At 36.6% G+C, this 15,912-nt stretch overlaps 1 protein-coding gene across 2 annotated transcripts in view; it reads left to right on the top strand.

The window, feature by feature from the left end:
* The window catches only part of MAP3K2 (mitogen-activated protein kinase kinase kinase 2), a 97,777-nt gene extending 90,233 nt beyond the window's left edge, over positions 1–7,544 (top strand). The window contains exons 16-17 of one of the 2 annotated variants that reach the window (XM_047869445.1): positions 1,560–1,737; positions 7,097–7,544. In XM_047869445.1, the coding sequence (XP_047725401.1) occupies positions 1,560–1,737; positions 7,097–7,103 (185 nt within the window). In that variant the 3' untranslated portion in view covers positions 7,104–7,544. Of the gene's footprint in view, positions 1–1,559; positions 1,738–3,204 lie in introns of both variants that reach the window. The other variant, XM_047869444.1, reaches the window with a different exon arrangement.
* The last annotated feature ends 8,368 nt before the right edge of the window (positions 7,545–15,912 follow it).

Raw genomic sequence — 15,912 nt, 5'->3', positions numbered from 1 at the left:
TGTATTGAAGAAGCTAAAAATGAGAATAGAAATAATTTATATAAGACAGAAACCAGATCTACAATCCCCGAAGAAAGATTGAATTTTAAAATGATAAAGGGAAGAATAAAGAATAAGAATAAATTAACATAGCACCTAGATCTTGATTTCTGATACCATTCTCCACTAAAAGGAACCAGGGCTCCTTGGAGGAATGACTGATTCTAGGACTGGTGTGGGAAATACACAAGTTGAGCCGGGAGCACCTTTTAGTGCCAGAAAGTAAGAAAATGCTTTTAAATACCCACAAAACCCAAAACAAACAAGAACACAGTGATTCAGGGTATGGCCAAGGGACACAGGAGCCAATACAAAGAGTTCCCAATGGTCAAAGCTGGAACAACTTGAGGAAAAACATGATGCCATATTTGAGTATAACTCAGAGTATAAAATAAATATGTGTATTTATACACAAAAGAAAATATGTGTATTTATATAAATGAAGGGTTGAATGAATAAATGGGAGAGAGGAGACAAATGTCCCTTGCAGAATAATTACAAATAATTTATGTAGCTGGTCAGCCTTGAGCACCTTAACTGGGGATTGTGCATAGTGAGCTTCTTCCAAAGAGTGTGGTATGGAAACGGGGGAAGAGTAACTTTCAGTGTGGAACTCAGCAAACACTATCTCACGCCCCATGAGCAAGAGCAATTTATAGTAAATACAATTAAAAGTTTATTGTAAAAGTGAAATTTTAAAACAGCTCAAAGCTAACTTATAGAAATTGAGAAATAAAATTAGTATAAAACAAAACCCAGTAAGTACTAAGAAAAACTGTAAAATGTGAGACAACTAACATTAAATTATAGTAGTGGGGAAAGTGCTAGAAATTGTTGATTATGAAGGTCCCCCAGGAAGTCCCCGAGGAGGAGCTAGCTCCTCAGGGAAAGAAGCTGTAGCATGGGCTTCTCGCTTTGTTTCAGAGAAATGGGCCAAAAGCCTGCTGTTGCTTTCTGCATCCTTCTCTGAGCTTCACATTCTTAACTCTTTCCCCCTTTTTCTTTGTCATCCTCGCCTCCCACACACTCCAGTCCTTTTCAGTGGGCGAAGCTTTTTAGTTCCTGAAGTGTACAGAGCTGACTCTAAAAATTCAGTGTTTGTGCAGTAAGTCCTTAATGAGCCCTGGCTGTGTGACTGGCATCATGCCAGGTACTGCTCGGAAGACGAAAAGCAGCCTAATTTTGGAGACAGACTGAAGAGTCTACTAAGTAATTCTCTACCATTGTTTTTTTAAAATTTTTAGGGGCGCCGAAGTGGCTCAGTCGGTTAAGTGTCCGACTTCGGCTCGGGTTATGATCTCACGGTTTGTGAGTTTGAGCCCCGCGTCCAGCTCTGAGCTGACAGCTCAGGGCGTGGAGCCCGTTTCGGATTCTGTGTCTCCCTCTGTCTGCCCCTCTGCTGCTTGCACCCTGTCTCTCGCATTGTCTCAAAAATAAATAAACCTTAAAAAAAAAAAATGAAAAAAAAATTTTAAACAGCCAATAAAAATAATGAATTGAGGATGTTTTTGTATTTTTAGGTGCAAATATTCTGCGAGATTCAACAGGCAACGTCAAACTGGGAGATTTTGGGGCCAGCAAACGCCTTCAAACCATTTGTCTTTCGGGGACAGGGATGAAGTCTGTCACAGGCACACCATACTGGATGAGCCCTGAAGTAATTAGTGGAGAAGGCTATGGCAGAAAAGCAGACATCTGGTAGGTTTTGATGCTAGTTTTGCCTGAAAACACTTACCTTCTTACATAATTCCACCTCAAATGGAAATTACTGAGCCAGACTTAGATAATCTTTTGTACTTTTAAATCAGATGTCAGGAAGGGTGCCTGGGTGACTCAATCGTTAAGCGCTGGACTTCGGCTCAGGTCATGATCGCACTGTTTGTGGGTTCAAGCCCCACATCGGGCTCTGTGCTCACAGCTCAGAGCCTGGAACCTGCTTTGGATTCTGTGTCTCCCCCTCTCTTGGCCCTTCCCATGCTCATGCTCTGTCTCTGTCTCTCAATAATAAAGAAACGTTAAAATTTTTTTTTAAAAATCAGATGTCAGGATTACAAGGATTACTATCATTTTCATTTTGCTTTTTTTTTTTTTTAATGTTTATTTATTTTTGAAGGAGAGAGACAGAGTGTGAGCGGGGGAGGGGCAGAGAGAGAGAGAGAGAGAGAGGGAGACACAGAATCTGAAGCAGGCTCCAGGCTCTGGGCTGTCAGCACGGAGCCCAATGCGGGGGCTCAAACTCACAAGCTATGAGATCATGACCTGAGCCGAAGCTGGACACCCAACTGACTGAGCCACCCAGGTGCCCCTTCATTTTGCTTCTTTGTGGCTTAATAATTAAACAAAAGGAGTTTTTGAACCTGTTTTCCTTTCTTTAGACAGGATTTCATCTAAAGCAGATTTCAGCATTAGAAAACTACCTTCATTTTATTTCCCTGAAGATCTTTGAAAGTTATTAACCTTTTTTGCTAGTATCTTGTAATTCAGTTAATCTTTAGTTTTTTAATAATTTTAAGTGAGAACATAAAATGGTTATTTTCTATTTCTCACTGAGAAAAGTGTTTAATAGATTAATCATTTTAGGCACCTAAAGGCAAATAGTTTCTTTTTTTTTTTTATTCTTTTTATTTTTATTAAAAAGATTTTTTTTAATGTATGTTTATTTTTGAGAGACAGAGCACAAGTGAGGGAGGGGCAGAGAGAGAGGGAGGCATGGAATCCAAATCAGGCTCCAGGCTCTGAGCCGTCAGCACAGAGTCTGATGTGGTGCTCAAACTCATGAACTGTGAGATCATGACCTGAACTGAAGTCCAGCGCTTAACCAACTGAGCCACCCAGGTGCCCCAAGGCAAACAGAATTTCTAATGTTTGTGTCCTTTGTAAGACAGAAGTAATATTTAATAATCAGGTTAGAGAATTACATAATATCAAGCAAAAATTATAAAATTAATAATGTTCTCTGCCTAACCATTTGAATTAGCCCTTATTGTGGTTTATTTTCATTGATTTTACCTTTAAATTTTAGTTTTATATAATTATAATCCTTCAATGAAACTTTAAACTTGAAGTCAAGTTGTATTTAAATGTATATGGACTTCAGTCCTGTTTCTCGTGTCATTAAGTGACTTTCCTTCATGGTGATACTGTTTGTGTAATTTTTTTTTCTAGGAGTGTGGGCTGTACTGTGGTGGAAATGCTAACTGAAAAGCCTCCTTGGGCAGAATTTGAAGCTATGGCTGCCATCTTTAAAATTGCCACTCAGCCAACAAACCCAAAGCTGCCACCTCATGTCTCAGACTATACTCGAGATTTCCTCAAACGGATCTTTATAGAGGCCAAACTGAGACCTTCAGCTGATGAACTATTAAGGCACATGTTTGTGCATTATCACTAGCAGCCGGTACCTCTACTGTGCCTCTACCCAGCTCCCATCAATTCATTCACCTTCTCTCTGACTGCACTTTTCTTTTTTATAAAAAAGAGAGATGGGGAGAAAAAGACAAGAGGGAAAGTATTTCTCTTGATTCTTGGTTAAGTTTGTTTAATAATAGTAACCTAAATTTTTTATATTTAATCTTTTTTTTCCCTTTCAAGAACTTGAAACTCCTTTTATTTTTTTTTTAATTTTTTATAATGTACTGATGTGGTTCAGAGAGATAAAAGCACTTTAGTACATAGTCACTCTTTTTAGTACAAACAAATCATTTAAAATACCTAAAGATTGTAGAGTCTTTCCCTGCGTCACTGACCGATTGATTCGTGGTGATGGGGAGACATGAAAAACAAGGAGAAGAAAATGATGTATGATTTGTAGTTTTTAGTGATAGTATTTAAAATAGATCCTCATTTGTGGGGTTGAGCCCTAAACTTGAGTTTAGGGTAGGTACTCAAAGAATATAGGTTCCTTCTTATATCTGTATTCTTTAGATCCTAACCTCTGTCTACCAAGCTTTTTGCTCAGTAGGAATCTCGATAGAAAATATGAATCTCTAAGAGGTATGTTTATTCCTTAATTCTAACCAGTATAATAAGCAAATACACTATAATAGATCCATGTTACTGGAATCTGTAAACCTTGAGGGATAGCTTTCTGCTTAAAAAAAAACAAAAAAACAAAAAAACACAAAAAAAAACGGTACTATTTTAGTTTAAAGCAGATATGGGAAGTCAGTGAGCAAATCCAAATTAAACGGCAAAAAAAGATTGTTCTATATCAGCATGCGAGCAGATGAAACCACATTTGCCAGTCAAAAGAAATAAGGAAAAGAAGAACTAAATATTGTTGAGTATATTTGCAACTGTGTTCTTTATCAGAGGTAGACAGTCCCAAAATTAAGGGAAAAAAGAAATAATCAAAATCATGTATACTGTATTTCCCTATTTCTAGCTCCTGATTCCCCATGGATAACATTCTTTGGGAACTAAGAATTTAACTTGGAGTATCATGTGTTACAGCTAGTGTCATGAGATAAAATCCTTGTTCTTGGGATCACAGAATACTAAAGCACCAAAAAATAGTTACCATGTTAAATAGTGGTTCTCACGTGTCAGATGAGGTTACTTTTGCTTTGCATTTGGCAGTGCCCAGAGATGATTTTTCCTGTCACAACTAGAAGGATGTTAGTGGCACCTGGTGTCCCAAAGCCAGGGACGCTGCCAAACAAACTACACTGTACAATACAAGTACATTAACCCTGTTCCCCAAGTAAAGAACTATCCTGCCCAAAATGTTAAAAGTGCTGAAGTTGAGAACCCTGATGCAAAGACCAGCCCCAGTTATAAACTGAAAACAGCCATTTGCAGAGCAGGGTCCTTGCAAAAAGTAAATTTCAGAGAGAAAGTGATGCACAGTGCATAATGAGGGTTTTACAAGAGCAGATACCACTACTTTAAGTCAAGGGTGAGCGATCTCAACAAACATCAGATAGCAATCCTTTCCTTACCAGCTGCATATTACACCAAAACCAGTACCTTCCATTGTAGAAACAAAATGAATTTAAACACAGAACCTGTTAAACCCAGCCATCTGTATGTATTCTTTCCTCAAAAGTCAGTTCATAATTGTGAGAAAAGCAAAGCATATCAGAAAAGAGTATTAACTATTTTATGGGAAGGTTTAAGGTATTTCTAGTACAGCGTATTCCCTAAGAGCAAGGGCATCCAGTGGAAAGAGGCAGCTGAGAAACTCCCATTAGCTCTAATGGACTTATGCTACTGAAAAATATCAATAACATCAGTATTTTGGCTACTTGCGATTTTTTCAGCATATTAAAGCAAGTGCTAAGTGCTTTATTTTTAAAGGTTAGAAAATAGTCTTTTTGGAGGCCCTAAATGTGTTGCCTTTTATAGGGTTCATAAGGAGCTCTGGTATTTTATTTTCTGCTTAAAGGTATGCTCTTCTAGGGACTCTTTTAAATTACTTTGTTTCTGAAGATAGGTAGATCTTGGTTTCCTATATCAAGGTCCTATCTGGCATTTTCTGTAGGAATATTTGAAATACCACTAGCTAGGCTGAGAAAAAAGTCAAAGCACAAATATGCTTGTCAAAGTTTCTTCCATACGCTCATAATCAAAGGAAGCAGCTTACAAAGAAGAATATGAATTAGTGGCCCTTCCCCTGGAAAATCAACTGCCAAATCTTGTGCTATAAACATAGTAACCAAGGATGTGGATCTATTATAATTTCTTTATCTTTTATGAGTGAAGGCATCTCTTCTGCTTGAGCAAGATGGTATCTGGACTAGTGGGCTTTTCCTTCATTCCTTTGTCTTGTGTAGTCTTGATTTCCTTTGGGTTCATTTTTGGTCTGTCAGGGTAACCAGCAGTGTAGAATATGAGACAGATGCTCTTTAGAGAGAAATCTTGGGGGACTGTGAAACCCAAAGCAAAATCATTTGCTTTCTTCAGTCTCTTTTTTCTTCTCTAAGTGCCATAGAAAATAAATTCACCTGAAAAGAAATTACTGCTTTAACACTGCTGCAGAAGACCTTTGTTTTATAAGGAAAATGTGGGAAAGTATCGTTCTTTATGTAAAGACTTTAAAATAGACTAATAGTTTACAGAATTGCTATATAAAATGTGATGTGAATTTATTTCAAACAAGTTGTAAAGGTACCAAAACCACAATAAAAGTTAATATATTATACAAAAACTACTAGAACAAAAAAGCTTGAAGTGGGATGAGGTGTGAAAGACCAAAAGTAAATTAAAAAAAAAAAAATTGAAAAGAACCTCGCCCCCCCCCCCCCCCCCCATTAGGGGCAGTTAAATATAACACTCCAATTTTTTCTTTCTAATAATGGTATGGATCAACAAATGAAATTTGAACTTTTAAAGATGACTCAATGTATTTTGTTTTTTAAATGCACAACTGATTCTTCTATACTGTAATATTTCTTTGCTGAGGCTGGAAAATGGCCAGACTGCTGACTTTGTGCCTTTAAAATGTGTTCTGCTTTGATAGTGGCAGACTTTTTGGTGCTGGAGAAGATTCACTAGCAGTCTTATATGTGCTTTTCAGGAAATATCTTTCTACGTAGGCCTTGAGAGATTCAAAATGGCATGACTTAGGCTTGGACCAAATACAAGATCTTTTACATTGCAAACAAACTGTACTGAATAAAAGGGTTAAAAAACATCACAATGACTAATGGAAATTTTGATGGTAATTCTTTAAAATGTATTTAAAAGTATACAGACTTTGAAATTTTCAGTATGAATATCTTGAAAATTTTTCAATTTTTCTCATTTATAAAACATGTTTCTAACTTGAAAATGCCTTAGAAAGTTCTCAAAGGCAGTCAACCTTACATAATTTCTATGAGATTGGAATGTTAATGCATAGACAGAAATATAAAAGAAAATGAAAACTTGAATTGGCTTTCATATGAGGGAGGCTTTATTTTATTACCAATAGAAAGTACATGAAGAAGGTGGAATTATTTCGTTAATAGCTCTCTGCTGCTTTAGCTTTTATATATGTCAGGTGTGGTCTGTAGTACTTCTGAGATGGAATTGTTATAAGATATGTGAAGACACTAAGAAAATCAAATCTGAATAGTTTATAGGGATGACCAAGCTTGGGTGCAAAAGCCAAGATGTTCGTCAGATGCAGATTGACCCACAGAAGAGCTCTGTGCCAATGGTTTCATTTGGGGTCTAGAGACCAGTAGCTGGATACACAGTCACCTGGTGTCAATCAAATATAGGAATCTATCAATTTCTTTTAAAGAGGGTGAGTCTTTTTCACTTGCTTATTCAATAATTGTGGTTTATTATGTCAAGTACTAGATTAACTTATCCCTTAAGTAGGTCACAGTCTAGGAGGAAACATGGGCAAATGGATTCTTATTTTATGGCATACCCTAACTCTGAAAGTTTAGCACTGATTTTTTTAAATTCTTTTTTCTTTAAATGTTTACTTATTTATTTTGAGAGAGAGGGAGTGGGAGAGGGGCAGAGAGAGGAGAGAGCAAGCTTCCCAAGCGGGCTCCGCACTGTCAGTGCGTAGCCCATTGTGGGGCTGGAACTCACAAACTATGAGATCACGGCCTGAGTTGAAATCGAATCGGAAATCAAGAGTTGGACACTTTACCAGCTAACCCACCCAGGTGCCCCCAGCAGTGATGTTTTAAAATGCTGTTGTTTTTTATGAAATGAGGGGAAAGCAATTTTGGGTAATCTGGCTGTTACAAACTAAAATGTCATTAACAGAGATTAAAAGTATCCCCAAATTGGAGGGACCCTCTGGGGTCAGGTGGCCTCTTTCTCAGAACTCCCTCTTATATAAAAGTTCAGTACCTACTCAATTCCTGTGATGAGGGGCATAAATTCCATAGGTTTTTTTCCCTGCTTTTTCTTTCAAAGAGAAAATAATTTTTTTTTTTAGTCTAAACTATTAAAATGCCCAAAACATTTGATAGAAATTGAATCCTGTCAACAGTGTTACATATGCCAGGATCAGGACAGTGTCTTGAGACCTCATTATTTTATATTAAGTTTGGCCTTTTTACAGATGTAATGTTCATATTTATTTGAATTTTAAGATTGATTAATTGTTAATGAAAAGCAATTTAATTGTTCATTTTTGGTAGTGCCTTTTTCTCTGTATGCCTTAATTTTATTTTATATCAATAATAATTCAAGTTACCCACCGAAATGAAGGTTTTTCCAAAATCAGTAGGCTTCAAGAGTTCATTTGGCCTTGGGACTGTATATTGACCCTTAAATCTTTCTTAATGCCTGCTTCCTCCTACCCTTTTCTACCTCTTTTTATTTTACATATATATATGTACATATTTTACATCTATATATGTTAGAAGAGAAACATTAGCGTTAGTCTATGATAGACAAAGTGCAGTCTCCACTAGACCTGAATGCCTACGATAAGGATAGAAAGAGGTATTCTAATTCTAAAGAGACATAGCAAATTTTTTTGCAGGTTGGTAACTTGACTGTCAGTCACATTGGCACTGTCCAAATTCTTTGTATATCATGGTTCAGTGATGATTTTCATAGCAGGGCTAGAATAGTTGATTTTGCCCTAAAGAGGTGATTTAAATGGTTTACAAATGTTAAGGCAATGAGACTTAGGGCAATGTGCAAGGAATCCAGGGATAGCAGTTCTGATCCTTACTTTTAATTAACATTTTGACTAAAAACTCTTACTTTTCTGTGAAGAGAGAGACTGTGTGTGTGTGTGTGTGTGTGTGTGTGTGTGTGTGTGTGTGTGTCTGTGTGCACGTGGGAGTTGGGGCAGGGCTGGGAAGGAGGGAAAGGTATGAATGTTCAACTAGATTAGTCTCCGTTCTTAGAAGAACAACTGAAAAGTGTATGACCTACTGATGTGGGTGAGTGTAATTGTCTTCAGGTAGGAACGCCAGCATATTTTCCACAAGTAGCTAGTACAAGTGATTGTTTAATAAAGATATTTATTGTAAATTTCCAAGCTTTTGGTTGGTAAAAGTAGATTAAAATTGAATTTGTGTGTGTGTATAATAGCTTATATATAATTCTGAAATAGAAAATAATTGATTTTGCATAGTTCTTCATGAGCTCTTTGGAATAGAAATTCTTCCAGACATTATGAAAACAAGCTTCCTTAGCTTACCAAGTATTCAAAAGGAAATTGTCTTATACCTCTTTTTGGTTGGCTGAGAAGGCGTGCTGTGAAGCCACTGTTCCTACTTCATAGTTGCTTTAGCTTTGCTTTGACTTCTGCCATGGTCTGGACGGTATGCCATAATAGAGGTGGAAAGTATCAGGGCCAACCATCTCTCCATACTCACCTGTCAGAGCTGTAGATGGTGATGAGCTCTCAGGGGAGTCTAGAGAATCTTCTCTTGGTGATAGAGCAGACATGGTTCAGTCTCAGAAAGTTGAAGGAGGAGTCATAGCTAGAGTAAAGAAAAGAATACATTTTTATTTGTTGCCTGTATACAGTCTCATGTAAGTCTTCATATTTTTCATAATTATGCATTTTAATTGATAGTAGTATGATACTTTAGTTTATAATGGCAAAGGCATCTAGTCAGTGAGTACTGTTATTCCCTATGCCTGATGACTCCTTGTTTGTATTCACAATCTGTATTATCAGAATCACTTTAAACCAAAGCTTTTATATTCCCTGCACACATAGCCAAAATGATGATCACTGTTACTTCTGCCCACCTGTAAGCTAATAGTATAATTGTGATAAAGCAGGTACTTGTAGAATTTGTATCTCAATCTATCCTTCAAGTAAAAAGACAGGTGCTCAGTATTTGCATTTAGACATACAGAACTTACTTCAACTATTATGGAACTATATAAACATTACAAACTTGAGCTTGTACATGTGCCAATCTTATTGTCATTTGACCATAGATGCATATACGTATACGTTGACATGTGATGCCTCAGGTTGGTGGCATACTTTCTTCCTTGTGTCTTAACATTTATGAACTTGTGTTTGACTTGAGGGGCTTTTAAGAAAGCTGTGAAGAAAAGTAGGTTATGGGCTGACGTCTGCTTTGTGCCATAGACATTTTGGAACATAAGGAAGAGCCTGCTCTCCAGTATACGTGCAGAATTCGTCCCCAGATAAGGATTTCTTAGTCCCTTTATGCCAGTCGAGAATGGTAAAGTTTGTGACTAAACTGAAAAGCACTTTTGTGTTCCTTTATATTTTTTTAGAATTAAAAAGAAAAAGAAAAGAAAACATGTAACTAGTGGTGATTTTAGCATATGTATTACTTGGAGGGGAGAGAGAAGTAACAGAGTCCCATCTTAAGCTCTATTAGATACTTAGGCTCCAAAATGGATTTGACATATTCTAATTTTTCCAAAGACTTTTCCACCTGGAATAGGAAGAGAGAGCTAGTGGAAACATTTGAGCTGGAAAGGCTTATGGGCAAAGGAAAGTGGGCCAAACCCTTGCAATATACCCTGTTCAAGTGCAAGTACAGTGTCTACAGATAAGAATACTTCTTTAAAAACAAACAGTTGTTTGTAATACAATCTTAATTAGTAAGTAAAAGGTTTACATTTTTTCTATTGCTATTGGTTTTAAAATTTGCTAGCCTGCATTCTGAAATATTATAAGAGTTAATACCAAAAATACTTTTAATGTCTGACATCTCTTACATTTCACATGGTTCTTTTTATTCAAGTATCATTGTAAATAAAAGTAAACTTGGATAAATTTGAGAATAAACTTTTAATTGTTGCAAACTATGATTATCAATTTGTAAATTTACCCTTTGACCTAATGTACATTTTTTAACGTAGCCATTAAATTGTCTATATTTAATCTATTAGTTTCTCTCTGTAAACGTTTTTAATCTCAGTTGAATGCTGGGCAGTTTATAATTATGTACAAAGGTGTTTTTTTCCTATCAAAGTTGACTTTTGCACATTTTTGGAAATGTTTAATTTGTACACTGATTTACTACTCTGACCAATAATTGTTGATGGGTGTATGAGTATCACGAATGCGTGCATTGAACTACTGTCTGTGTCTTTTATGTTTTAACTTCTTTCAAGATGTAGCCATCAGTAACTGCACTGCTATTACTGACTTAAATGGACTTTCTTGCTTTTACAAAGTATACTTATCTATGGTTCTATCTTTGTTGGAGAACTCAGGAGTTCAACATCGCTTTCTGATTTTATATGTATTCTAAAATCATGACTAAGTTGAAAGTATGCTTGTAACTCTGTGTATCAGGGGATGTGTGTGTGGAGATGTCTTTTTCTGTCTGTAGGCACATGTATATATCCCAGTAATTTCTTATTTTCATTTTATTTCTACATTTTTATGAACTTGTTTTATATGCGTACTGTTTAGTTAGAATAATTAAATATATATAAAAGCTTTCTGAGAGATTATTTACTATATGAATATATTTTCAGCTGGCTGATCAAAAATATTTTTTTAATTTTGTTTTTAACCATTTAAAATGTATTTGTATTTCCAGAATTGGATGCAAATTTACTTAGATATCAATTAAAATACTCTTGCAAGGAAGGGAATAGAATTCTCCTGTGAGAATTCTGTGAAATGCAAATTAAGAGGAAAACTAGGTTTTAAAGCAGTAGCAAGAACACACTGTCCACAAAATGGCCTTTGAATCCTCAAAGCTATGAAAAAATGTGAGAAACTAAATTGTCTTGAAGAGATGTCAAGATTTTTTATAGCTGCAGTTGCTGTTGGCCTGTCCTGTTGTTTTTGGGTATTTTCCTATATTCTACCCTAAAGATTTAAACTTTTAGTTTTTCTCTTACTGGGCAAAATCAGACCGCATTTATAAAACAGTACATTGACATATTGTGATCCTCTGTAATTGACTATAAATTGGTTTAGAAAAGTTTGAACATACATTGTTGTGTCTTTAGTGTACTGTGTATTTTAAGTAACTGGCAGAAAAAGAATTGGAAATTAAATTTCCAATCTGACAATGTTATTGTACTTAAGGAAAGCCTTGTTTTTAATATGCGGTACCACGTAAAAATTATTTGTATTAGGAATAAAGTCCACTGTTGAAGTTGAATGTCACTAAACGTATTATGTTACAAGGAGCCGGTATGATTAGAAAAACCTACCAGAAGCCAGATACAGTGTGGTATGTGCCACATTTCATGCACATTTTGACTTTGTGTTGTTCATTTGAAATTGTACTTGTAAAAATGTATAAAATTTCTGAGTTTTACAATTTTTATGTACTTATTTTTTCTTGCTGGTAAATAGCTTTTTTTTTGAAATCTAATGTGAAAGGAAACCATGTTTATATTTTGTTAGTGATCAATGACTTTGTTTATATGGAAATTTGTATATTGTTGGCTCACATCTTTGTTTAGATTTCTTGTGCATGAAGGCCTGCAATAATTAGCACAATGAAAATTGCTTTTTCTTACATGTTAGTTCATTTTTTTGAAAGATTGTGGTGCAAAGGCTTACTCTGAGTAACCTTCTGGACTTTGGAATGAATATAAATGAATGGCACTTTGAGTGTTAATAAAGCTGATATTTATTTCCACTGTGATTGATTTGTCCAGATCTGTTCTTGACACAGTGTGTTCTCAATTGTCCCTCCTTTGCCTGAGTTGATCACTCTCTAGGACACCAACCACAGACTGACCTGGAAAACATTGCAATTAATCTTCCCCTGGATAGATCTGTAATGTCCTACCCAACATGCTCTGGCATGTCTTTTAATGGACACTTCAATTCTCGAAATCAGAAATTAACAGTGATTAAAAACAAAAACAAAGCTTACTACCAGAGTGTAAGGAATGGACACTCCCACAGTATTAAAGATCATTTACATTAATACCTTCATATAGAGGCAACTTAGTGATGCAAGTCAAAAACCTCAGAATCTTGTATATCCTCTCACCCAGCAATTTTCTAAGAATTAATCCTGTGGAAATGGTTGCAGATGGGCCAAGATTTGTCTATAAAAGCCCAAAATTGAGGCTTTACATGTCCCAACAATAGAGGCTATTGTAACAAAGTATCACAGAGTGGGTGACTTATAACAGATGTATTGTCTCAGCTCTGGAGGCTAGAAGCCTGGAATCAGGGTGTCAGCAGGACCGTTCTCCCTCTGAAACCTGTAGGGGAATCTTTCCTTGCTTCTCCCTAGCTTCTGGTAGCCCCAGGCATTCCTTGGCTTATGGCAATGTAACTAGTATCTTCATGTGATGTCCTCCCTGGGTATATGTATGTTTCCCTCTTTTAGAAGGACACTGGTCCTGTTGGTTTAGGGTCCACCCTAATGCCCTTATTTTAACTTGACTACCTTTTGTAAAGATCTGTTTCTGTATAAGGTCACATTCTGAGGTACTGGAGATTAGGACTTCAACATATCTTTTTGTTGGGCGGGGGCAGGGGGTGTGGATACAAACCCATTATAGTCTGCCCTGTGGCCCCTAAAAATGTATACCTGCCCCACATGCAAAATACATCCAGCCAATCCCAACATCCCCCAAAGTCTTCATCATTCTAGCATCACCTCTAAGCCCAGCATTTCATCTAAACACCACCAACTCAAATCTCATCATCTAAATCACCCGGATCAGTTATGGAGAAGACCCCAGGTAAGGGTTCATGCTGGAGCAAGATTCCTTTCCATGTGTGAACCTCTCTGAAACCAGACTAGTGATCTGCTTTCAGAGCACAATGGTGGGACAGGCAGAGGAGGGACATTGCCATTCCAGAAGAGCGAGGTCAAAAGGGAAAAGGGGACATGGGTCCCAAGCAAGTATGAAACCTAGCAGAGCAAGTTCCACTAGATTTTAAGACTGGAGAATAATCGTCGATATCTCCATGCTCTGTCCTGAGGAGCCCAGTGGCTGGTGACACTGACACCTCACAACCAATGAGGTGGTCCATAGACTCAGATTTGTAGTACCCTGGGCCTGCCCGTTCTGGGGGCCCTCTGCGCTGCCCTCCAGTCATTCTTCCCTCTTTGTTTTTGCTTCACAATTCTTTCTTCAATTTATCTTTTTCTCTCACGTTTTACTATTAGCAGCAAGAAGAAACCAGGACACACCTTCGACCTTTTCATCCAACTTCATTCATAGTTTCCAAGTTCTATTTTCCACCCAACAGAACACAATCCAGCCAAATCCTCTGCCACTTTATAGCAGGGATCACCTTTCCTATAATTTCCGATAACATAATCCTCATTTCCCTCTGAGTCTCACTAGAGTCACATGTAATGTCTATGTTTCTATCAACAGTCTCTTCAAGGCATTCTAGTTTTTTTCTATCCTGCATCTCAAGATTCCCCCATCCTCTACCCATTACCTAATTCTAAAGCTACCCCCATATTTTTGTTAAAAAAATTTAATTGAAGTATAGTTGACAAAATATATATATTTTTAAATTAAAAAAATTTTAAAGTAGGCTCCATGCCCAATGTGAGGCTTGAACTCACAACTCTGAGATCAAGAGTCACATGCTCTACCAACCAAGCCAGCCAGGCACCCCGACATAATATATTTATATTAGTTTCAGGTGTACAACAGTGATTCAACAATTCTGTACATTACAAAATGCTCACCATGATAAGTGTAGTTACCATCTGTCAACATACAAAGTTATTACGATGTTGACTGTATTCCCTATTGACTTTTCATCCTTGTGGCTTATTTATTTTATAAGTGGAAATTTGTACCTCTTAATGCCCTTCACTATGTTGCCCCCCCCCCCCCCCCCCGCTTTGGCAATCACTAGTTTGTTCTTTGTATTTATGAGTCTGTTTCTATTTTGGTTGGTTCAATTGTTTTGTTTTTTAAACTCTGCATATAAGTAAAATAAGGGATTTGTCTTTTTCTGTCTGACTTATTTCACTTAGCACAACACCCTCCAGGTCGCATATTTGGGTTATTTGTTACAGCAGCACCCCATTTCCCTTTAGCAAAATCTGTATTAGGGTCCTCCAGAGAGGCAAAACTGTTTTGCTGTCTGGAGGCAGAATTCCTTTTTCCTTGGGAAACCTGTCTTTGCTCTTGGGGTCTTCAACTGAATGGATGCAGCCCACCTGTGTTATTGAGGATATTCTGCTTTACTTAAAGTCTACTGCTTGTAAATGTTAATTATATCTAACAAAAAAAAAAATACCTTAGTAGCAACATCTAGGCTGGTGTTTGACCAAACAACTGGATACCATAACCCAGCCAAGTTGACACACATAATGAACCATCACAGATATTGAGCAAATAAACTAGTATATTCATACAATGGAACTCTCCACCATGTATTACTGACTGAAAGAAAGCAAGTTATATGAGATATATAGTATGATCCCACTTTTTGCTTAAAAACAGAAAAAATATCGGGAGGATATATGTGTTACTCAAGTGGTGGGTGAGTTATGAGTGGTTATTATTTTTGCTTCCACATAATTTTTTAAACTTTTATGATAAATGTAGGTGTTTTTGCCTATTACCAAATATTTTTCCCCAGCTTTATTGAGATATAATTTACATACAACATTGTGTAAGTTTGAGGTATACAATCTGTTGACTTGATACACTTATATATTGCAATATGATTACACCACAGCAGTATCTATCATGTCACATGATTTCTATTCTTTTGTGTGTGGTGAGAACATTAAGATCTAATGTCTAGCAACTTTTAAGCATGTAATACAGTATTATCAACTATAATTGCCATCTTACACATTAACTCCTTAGAACTTACTTATCTCTAGCTGAAAATTTTACTCCTTGACCAAAATCTCCCTATTTCCTCCACCCTTCAGTCCCTGGTAACCACCGCTCTACTCTGTTTCTATGAGTTCAGTTTTTTTTTTTTTTTTTTTTTTTAGATTTTACTTATAAGTGATACCATACAGTATTTGTCTTTCTCTGTCTGACTTCACTTAG

This window comes from Prionailurus viverrinus, chromosome C1 (assembly GCF_022837055.1).
Source record: "Prionailurus viverrinus isolate Anna chromosome C1, UM_Priviv_1.0, whole genome shotgun sequence".
Taxonomy (NCBI): domain Eukaryota; kingdom Metazoa; phylum Chordata; class Mammalia; order Carnivora; family Felidae; genus Prionailurus; species Prionailurus viverrinus.
This window is presented reverse-complemented; position numbering and strand designations above follow the sequence as displayed.